The sequence below is a fragment of the Leopardus geoffroyi genome, chromosome E2, assembly GCF_018350155.1.
Source record: "Leopardus geoffroyi isolate Oge1 chromosome E2, O.geoffroyi_Oge1_pat1.0, whole genome shotgun sequence".
NCBI lineage: Eukaryota > Metazoa > Chordata > Mammalia > Carnivora > Felidae > Leopardus > Leopardus geoffroyi.
Window position 1 is genome coordinate 33,989,717 of NC_059335.1, and position 9,319 is coordinate 33,999,035.

Sequence of the window (9,319 nt, forward strand, 5' to 3'; positions counted from 1 at the left end):
TAATGGTGATTTTTAAAAAAAATATCTTGATGCCATTTGCCATATATCTTTTCAGCACCGAATTTCTTTTACCATCTGTCTTAGAAAACAAATCCAGAATCTTTCAGGTATTTTCTCTGAGCCTCCTGGTTTTTCCTCCTAGTGCCTACGCATCAGCAAATTTAAAATCATTGACTCTTTCACCTACCCTCTGGATCATTTTGGACAATCAGGCAGCACAGACATCTTACTGCTGACTCCTCTGTGCTGCCCGTGAGTCTGCTTCTTCATCTGTAGTTTCCTTGGTCCCTTTCATATGTTTAATAGGACCTTACATCTTCCAGAATGCCAGAGTCTAGCAGATGAAATATATGCATTGCCTAGGGCAGGCATTTTCAGTTAAAGTCGTTTTCAGATCCCAACTGCTTCTGTGTGTTTAAATTAACAGTTCTGTGTACCCATCTCTCTCCTCCTCCCCTCTGTAATTTGTCTTGTCAGCCTGGAGTCATAGATAAGTTTACTAGTGACACAAAGCCTATTATCAACAAAGTTGCTTCCGTGGCAGAAAATAAAGGACTGTTTGAAGAAGCAGCAAAGCTCTATGACCTTGCCAAGGTAAGACATGCCCTTTTCCTTCTTCTGTACTTAATAGATCCGTCGGCCTTTTGGCATTAAATGCACAAACAGTTTGACAATGCCACTGTTGCACTGCTGTCCTGATGAGGCATTTTCTCCTAGTGCTTGGCAGTTAATGGTCCGGTCAGGGTGAAATTCCCATTTTACAGAGTTACCTCTGCCCATAAAGTATTTCTGGCCAAATAAGAACAACATATTGCCCGGACATCCTGTAGGCCTTGAGCTCTCATCTCACTTGGCAGCAGAATAGGCGTCCATCACATTTCGATGGTGAAGCTTTGGGACAAAATGCCTTCGTGCTTACCCTTCTGGTCGCCACAGACACGCTCGTGAGGCCTGTGTGTTAGGGAAGGCGGTGACAGCTGAGGTGCTTCGAGAGAACTAGAATAAGTACTTCGACATGAGGACATATGGTGACTGCTGATCGTTACGTGGCCTAAAAAAGATTATGCTCTTTCTTTTATAAAAACTGAGAAAAGTGGGCCAAAAGAAGGTTTATAATTCATTTTTTGTTAATTCAAAGATGTTTTGATTGAGTTCTAATTAAGATGTGGAAAAATGCGCGGACATCAAGGGTCCAGCTTGATGAGCTTTCCATAGGTGTATATCTGTAACCATCATCCAGATCAAGGTGCAGAATGTTTTAATCCATCACCCCAGAACGTTCCCTCTTTTGGTTATTTTGTTTTTCCTTTTCTCTTTTACTGATTATTTATAATCGATTCCTTCCTTAATTTTAAAAAATGGAACAGAATGCTGACAAGGTGCTAGAGCTGATGAACAAACTGCTCAGCCCTGTTGTCCCCCAGATCAGCGCACCACAGTCCAACAAAGAGAGGCTGAAGAACATGGCACTCTCCATCGCGGAACGGTAAGACCGAGAGCTGGCTCCGAGGGGGCACGGCGCCAGTGCCAGGCCGCCCGTGCCCACCACATGCGTCTTCAGCTTTACTAGTCACATCAGGTGGCCTTCCAGAGTCTCCCCATCCCCCCAGCACTGCTTGAGAGTTCTTTTTGCCTCACATCATAACCAGCACTTGTCACTATCAGACTTCAAAGTTTTGCTAGAAAGAAGGGTATGAAAGCATATGTCAACATTCTAATCTTGCTCATTAAGTTTAACTCTGGGCATTGTACTCATCTATACACAGTTATAAGCCATCTTAAAGACATTCTGGAACGAAGCTAGTGATAGGTGGATGGGGGAATTCTTTTTTTTTTTTTTTTTTTTAATTTTTTTTTTCAACGTTTATTTATTTTTGGGACAGAGAGAGACAGAGCATGAATGGGGGAGGGGCAGAGAGAGAGGGAGACACAGAATCGGAAACAGGCTCCAGGCTCTGAGCCATCAGCCCAGAGCCCGACGCGGGGCTCGAACTCCCGGACCGCGAGATCGTGACCTGGCTGAAGTCGGATGCTTAACCAACTGCGCCACCCAGGCGCCCCAAGGGAGAATTCTTAGAGATGGTAGTGGCCAGTGTTTAAGAGCCACCTTCTTCCTTCTTTGGTGAGATAACGGAGTTATCAGACTTTATTTGGTGGAGCTCCCAGGCTGAGGCCACAGTCATTACCTTTTGTGCTCTCTACAGATACTCCTAGTAAAGTGACTTAGAGAAAACTGGGTTTGAGATGCTTTCCTGGGGTAGCACAGAAGAAGACTCCTGATCAAATAATCCATTTAGCAAACACTCTACAGTGGTAGCCACTGGACTTTTGACCCATCAGAACCTTTTTATCCTTCCTGGAGATTTGGATGCTTAATGGTGGCCGAGGCTAGAGAGCCATGCTTCGTGCAGAATATTTACAGATGGATTTGTATCAAATCCACCATCAACTTCTTGGCCATTGGAAAAGAAACGCTATTTTCCACTCCTTAATTCACCTCACCTAGAGATTTCAAGAGGTTTTGACGTTTTTCAAATGCTATTCTAAAGTTACAGATTGCATAGAAATTCATAATTATCCCTGTCCCCTCTTCCCTCTTTTTTGTCTTTCAGGTATAGGGCTCAGGGAATCAGTGCCAATAAATTTGTGGACTCCACGTTCTATCTTCTGTTGGACTTGATCACCTTTTTTGACGAGTATCACAGTGGTCATATTGACAGAGCCTTTGATGTAAGTTTTAAGAGGGCTATTTGAAGTGCAGGTTGATGTGTGCCCCTGGAAATCCAAAACACTATATGGGATTCATCTAAAACAAAGGAAATGTTACCAACGTGCCTGTTAAGCAAAGAAGACAAGTATCACCCTGGGACTTGAAAGGGGATTTCTGTGTTGCTCTTTTTTCTCTCCGCTCCCCATTCCTTTCCTCATTAGTCTGAAAATGGAGAGATTTCTTGGAGTAACTTGCAATCTCTGAATTTTAGAATTGCCTCAGAAAATGTGGTTGGGAATTCAGTCAGAAAATTAGAAAGACCAAAGCCTTTGTGTGTTTGAGGGAAGGTAGTATTTTGTATTAAAGAGCCCTTTGTAACATGTGAGATGCTTGCTGTCTGTCTAAGGAGACAAGATGACTGATGGTTATTTCATATGCAGCTGGTGGGGTTTTGTTTTAAACAGATCATTGATCGTTTGAAGCTGGTGCCCCTGAATCAGGAAAGTGTGGAAGAGAGAGTGGCTGCCTTCAGAAATTTCAGTGATGAAGTGAGTCCTTTTCTTCCTGCATGATGGAATTTTTTCCCCACTTCTGCTGAAAGCTTTTGTTTTAGTGTAGCTGATGACGTTAAGAGTCCCAGTACACTAACCATGTAGACTGAGTTTTCTAAGGCGAGTCCAATTTCAGATATTCCTAGGTTGGTTTTCTGTGAGTACACATATCCCTATCAGGTCATTGTCCAAATTCCTGACTCAGAAAACACAGTCTCTTTAGTGATGAGACATGTTCTTGGGGGCACAGATTCCTGGTTGATCCTGTGTGGTCTGGTTTAAATCTGTATTATCCACTTGTTCTAGAGGGAATCTTAGTGCTTAACTCTGGTCTTCCTTAAATAGTTCCATTGGGTGTATGACACATGCACCATGATACACCTCCTTCTTTCACTTCTCTGAACTGTTTGTCTTGAGAAGCAGAACAGTGGCCATGGACTCAGTTGCCAGTCCATGAGCCCCAGAGCCACCGTCTCTCTGCAGAGTTTCTAGCACATTGCCACCGTCTAGCCCAAGGGTGCGCAGTTGAGCTGCCCACTGGAATTTCTAAGAGAGCTGTAAAAAATCTTCATACCCAAGGCCTACCCCAGAAATTCTGGCTTCTGTGATCTGGACTGGCCCAGGACTTCTCTGGTTGTTCCCACATGTAAAAAACTCTTCTCTGGAACCACAGACACAGGGCCAGCTGCCTGGCCCTGGGATGTCACTAGCTGTTTCCATTTAAAATCGTTACACAGTAAGCAAATACCTCTTATGAAGACATGTTTCTGTTTTAGAGGAAGAGGGAAGGCCAGCTTCTGCACGTGGGGGGCCGTTGCCTACTACGGTACTCAGTTTAGAAGGTCTTGCCCCTTGCCGACCTGCCTTTCTTACCTGCTGTCATTTCTACCCCAGCCACTTCCCCTGTTGTTGTTTCTTGCCTTCCCCGGGATATACTGTTCACTGCATTAGGGAATGAAGTGGTGCACCAGGGTCTGCCCTTGAAGACGCTCCCAACGACTCTGCTAGGGCTGGGCAGGTTCCGTGGAGACAGTCTGGCAGGTCTAAGATAGTGGGGAGTGGCGGGGCCTGGAGAACCAGTGTGCACATCCCTACCTACTGACATTGAAATCCAGACTTCTTACGGTAATCACTCTGCTGGCCAGTCCAAGCCTACATAGTGGCCAGATACGGTCAGCATGCTTTTGGCTCGCTGCCCCTCTTTATGCCTAGGAGGAATGGCAAAAAGAAAGGAGAAGAATAATCTGTCTCACCTGATCAGCATTGCCTGCGCTTTGCTCTCATGCTTGACATGGCAGTGCCATTGGCTGCTTTTTGGTGACCCTGTAGTTCTCTCCCTGGCAGCTGTGGGACGTGACGTGCCTGGACATACACTGGTTGTCGGCCCCAGGGCTCGGTGCTTTTTCCTTACTTCATGTGTTTTTCTCTGGGCAGATCAGGCACAACCTCTCAGAAGTGCTTCTCGCCACCATGAACATCTTGTTCACACAGTTTAAGAGGCTCAAAGGGACAAGTCCGTCCTCGGCATCCAGGCCCCAGCGAGTCGTCGAGGACCGTGACTCTGTAAGATCCCAGCGTTGGCCAGAACCATCGCTGAGAACCACCTTTCTGGTCTACTGTCCTCGGCACCTCATGAGACCCCTGCTCATGACCCCAAATGCTCTTTCCTTACTGCCTAGCTGCTGAGTAAACCTTGTGTCAGGCTCTCAGAAGAAATCGAACGTTAACGGGATCGCCGCTGCTCTCAAGTTTTAAAAAAAAGTGAAGTCTGCAGATACTACCTTTTAAAAAATCAAACAGAATACTAATTTGTGGTGATTCCATAGGAATTTCATACACATTTTGAAATCGGAAGGTTATTTTGTGAGTCTCAGCTCAGCACTTTCATCAGAATCATAAGTACTTCTGGTCAACAATGAATTTGATTCAAACCTTGTTTCTGCCCTCATCTGAACCTCTCAGTGACCCCAGAGAGGTACCTTGAGGCAGTGATTGTTATCCCCATTTTACAGCTGAGGGAACTGAGGCCCCGGGTCAGGAAGCAGTTTGCTTTTGCAGGCCCCTCAGGTGATGGTGAAGGAGCCGTGTCTGGAAGCTGAGCCGTCTGACATGCGGCCAGGGCTCCTTCTGCTGCCTTTGGGGCCTCCAGCATCGTGTGGCTCAAGCCAGGTCCAGGTGGATGGGAGCCTGGGGCTTGCATGGCGTATGTTGTCCGGTTGATTTGACAAAAGGGCGTAGGTGCTTGACCCCATGAAAACTACCTTTCCCTTAACTTCCCCACTTAATGTTTGAAATCCTGTCTTCTGCCTCCAAGGGTGTGTGGGGGGGCTCTCTCAGCTGTGACCCTACAGGCACTGTCGTGGCAGAATTGCTGTCTAGTGAGTGATGGGGAAGTTTTCACCGTCAGCAGCGTAGGTGGCAGTGCTGGGAATGGTCCACTGAGTGGTAGGCCCATCCCCGGGTGCCCCAGAGGCAGCTGCTGGTCTGCCATCCACCCTTTGGGCAGGCTAGAACCTGGACCGCATAAAAGATACACGTCAGGAGACGTGCCAGCAGTGGCTCATTGTGCCTGGGCCTTGGCAGACAAGCGTTGAGGTGGTGGACATTTCCGGTGCTCTGTGGGCTCCTCATAGGGCGGCGGGGCGGGGGGGCGGGTGGCTGCCCCCACAGAGAGTGCCGCTGTGGCCTTGCAGGCCTTTTCCCACATGTGAAGGGAATAGTTTCAGGACCAGCTGAACTCACTTTCTGTGTGTCTCAAGCTTTCTTTTTTAGACCCTTGGTTTTCACATACCATGAATAAAGCCATTCTCCTGTCTGCCTGTCACCCACTACACCTTTTCTCTGAAAGCTAGGGATGAGCAGGGTCACAGAGAGACTTCTGTGTAAAAGCTCCCTGCCCGAGAAGTGACTTCGTGCTATAAAGTGCAGAGCTGCCCGTTAAGGGGGTGAGTCCCTCTGCCTGAACACTCCTAAAGTTCACTTACAGTAGCTTCAGATGACGCATGAGAGCCCGTGCACTTTTGAAGAAAATCTAATGGGTACTCTCATCATAAAGTAAAAATTTCTTTCGGTTTGGACATTAATTAGGATATATGCTTGCCAGTTTATTTCATCTATCAGGTAAAAAGCCCATGGCTTTCAGATTTCTTCTTGAATGGTCCTTAGGAAGCCTAGTAAGTGACCCCTGAGTTATCCTTAAAAGTCTTGTTACTGGTCTAAAAGAGGTTTGTAAACTCCTTTTCTACTCCAGATCTAGTTTCCTTTCTTGCTGCTATAAGCATCCAACACATCTCAACACGGGGCAACCCGAAGCTGTTCTTCTAAGTTTCTTTATTCTGTATTTAGTAATTTATACCCTGGAAATCAGGGTGAAGATTGTCTTTTTTTTTTTTTTTTTTTTTCCTGTGACTGGAATTACCTGAATTTAAATCTTCTTTCCTCCTGGAACAATCTAGGAATCTCATAAATATTATTACTGAGGAATGGAGGGCCCAGCACCTATGTCAGGAAAGAAGAAATGGGAGGAAAGAAAAGGGAAGAAGCAGGAGAGGAAAAGAGCCAGAATGTGACTGGACCCACTTTGTAGGGAGGTCTGAGAAGCTCAGACCCCCACAGAGGCAGGTGGTCAGAAACCAGCCAGGAGAGAGCGGGAGGCTCAGAGAAGGAGAGCAGGCCATCTGAAGCACGGGGCTGTGTCAGAAGCTGGTCCCGTGTGTCAGGCGAGGCAGCTTGTCTGGCAACCCCGTCTGTCTTTTGCTTAGTAGAAGGGTTTTGGAAGTGGGGCCTCAGTGGACCAGCTTTGCTTAAGTCTGCACCTTATGGGTAACATGACCGTTGAGGGTGAGACTCTGATCCACTCACCAGAAAGCTGCCCCCTGACACCAGGGGGTAGAAAATGGAAGAACACGGTGGTGGTTCCCAGTATTGTACCCAGACGCAAAAGCTCACTGGTTTTCTTCTCTTCTTTCCCTTTTTCTCAGCAACTCCGAAGCCAAGCCCGAGCCCTGATTACCTTTGCTGGGATGATCCCCTACCGGACGTCTGGGGACACCAATGCAAGGCTGGTGCAGATGGAGGTCCTCATGAATTAAGTGCAATGCTTTGCGGGGCTTCTGGGACTGCGCGCTGTCAGTACCTCAGGCGCGTGGGCCCGCTGGGGTGGGGTTTCTGGTTTTGTTTCTGTTGTGTTGTGTTTTGTTTTGTTTTTTGTATTATGTATTTTTGTCAGCACCCAATAAATTTCTTTGATTTGTATTTCTTTTCACATTCTTTTATTTTCATTTTTTTTCCTTTGAAATTTTGTTTCAATTTTTATTTGTGTGGGAGGAAATGTCTTCACTAGTGCTTGGGCCAGAGAATGCTAGGCTTATATAGGCATCTGTGATTTGGTTAAAGTTGACCTTAAATGATTAAAAAAACACCCAAAATGAGCAAGGAAATGAAGCCTTCGGGAGTTGCTTTTGTTAGATACAGTATCCCTATGGCAGGGTCACTGTCCGTGTTTTACATTTTCATTTGTGAAAGCCACCCTCAGCCGTGGGCGACTTGGGATCTGTGTGTGAACTAGCGAGTGCTCTGTGGCCCCTCTTCTCCCAGATGTGCCCTGGGGTCCGGGTGATCCAAGACCATCCCCCAAATCATCTGCTCTGATTCCAAGATTAATTAGTTTGCTGTTCAGTTGGAATCCCACTGGAAATGAAAACAGCCCTGGAAAAACATAGCTTTAAAAGGGAACGTTGTAGGTTTCTCCGCTGGAGCTTGAGGAAGGGCAGACCTCAACAGCTTCTCCCTCTGTAGCTGCCCCGCCCAGGCGCCCGTGTGGGCCTGTGCACTCCCCTCTTCCACAGGACTTCTAGGCTCTCTTTTCCCTTCTCTGGTGGTCGGTTCCTCTACTTGGACAGCCCACCTTTCCCTCTCCCCCACTCACGGAGCCCACTGGCTGGGCAAGCTCATGGGTTGCGTTCTGACTGCTGAGGTATGGAATGCAAACACCATTGGGCATCAGCACTGAGGGTGTGCGGTCCCTGAGCAGAGGTTGACCCCCATCGTTGACTCTTGTTTCTCCCACCGCCAGTCCCAAAGCTCTGTACAAAACCAGAGAGGACACGAGAAGTCCAGGCGGGCTGCAGGACGCCAGGCAGCAGTCAGGCCTGCTGGTTTTACCAACGGCTCCTAGGGCCGGCTCTCCCAGAGGGAGGTTAGGGGATCCCGGAGTCTCCACAGGTGCTTTTCCTCCTAAACAGAAGTCTCTCTCATCACACGGCATGGTTATCCCTGCTATCCTGTGGTGGTTAAAATAGTTGTTAACTTTCCTTTGGGGAAAGCACTAATCTTTCCCAGAATAATAACGGGGCCATCTGCTGCTCATCAGTTGGATTCCGCTATCCATCAAGGACGTAGCTCGAGGGTTGGCAGGGGCTGAGGCTGCCTTCCTCCTGTCCCACCTGTTCACCCTGGAGCACTCGTCTTCAGTTGAGCGTCACTAGGAAAGTGTTAAAAGATGAGCCCCGCAGGGGACTTGATTTAGTAAGTTGTACCCTGTTGATAGGTGCTGATTTATATTTTTTAAAACAAGTCGCCCAGTGCTTTAACTGCTTTTTACAAAAAGAGTACTCAGTGGACTTTGCATCAAGTGTGACATAGTGTTCTGCTTGTAAATATTGGATCTTCCTCGCAGACATGTGGCAGGGCCACAGACGTGAGGAGCCTAAGGTTAAATGCGTGTTTGTTCCCTGGTTCACCGCTTGTTCGTCCTTCCCACCACGGGAATTACCTGTGAATTTGCTGTTCCTTGCATCGTGCAGCCCTGCTAGCTCCAAACAGAACTGCCTGTGAGCCCTGCATGGGGGGGTGGGGGGGGCTCCACCCTTCAGAGGAAAGCAGTCCCTGTTTGGCACTGAGGACTTGCCCAGAGAGCCTTCTGTAGGAGAGATAAGATAACTGGAATCACACCAGAAGGATCAGACTCCCGCAGCAAATCCCAGGGCCTGTCCTGTCGGCCGGTTCTGTGGTGATGCACGGCCTGCTCCGTGTAGAGACGTGAGAGATGGGAGCCTGA

At 47.6% G+C, this 9,319-nt stretch overlaps 1 protein-coding gene across 2 annotated transcripts in view; it reads left to right on the top strand.

The window, feature by feature from the left end:
• Positions 1 to 7,515, top strand: part of NUP93 (nucleoporin 93) — a 104,989-nt gene extending 97,474 nt beyond the window's left edge. For both annotated transcript variants that reach the window (XM_045442813.1, XM_045442814.1), the window contains 6 exons: positions 478 to 594; positions 1,368 to 1,486; positions 2,613 to 2,730; positions 3,175 to 3,258; positions 4,696 to 4,824; positions 7,242 to 7,515. In XM_045442813.1, coding sequence (XP_045298769.1) covers positions 478 to 594; positions 1,368 to 1,486; positions 2,613 to 2,730; positions 3,175 to 3,258; positions 4,696 to 4,824; positions 7,242 to 7,352 — 678 coding nt within the window. In that variant the 3' untranslated portion in view covers positions 7,353 to 7,515. The remainder of the gene's footprint in view (positions 1 to 477; positions 595 to 1,367; positions 1,487 to 2,612; positions 2,731 to 3,174; positions 3,259 to 4,695; positions 4,825 to 7,241) is intronic.
• Positions 7,516 to 9,319: the final 1,804 nt, after the last annotated feature.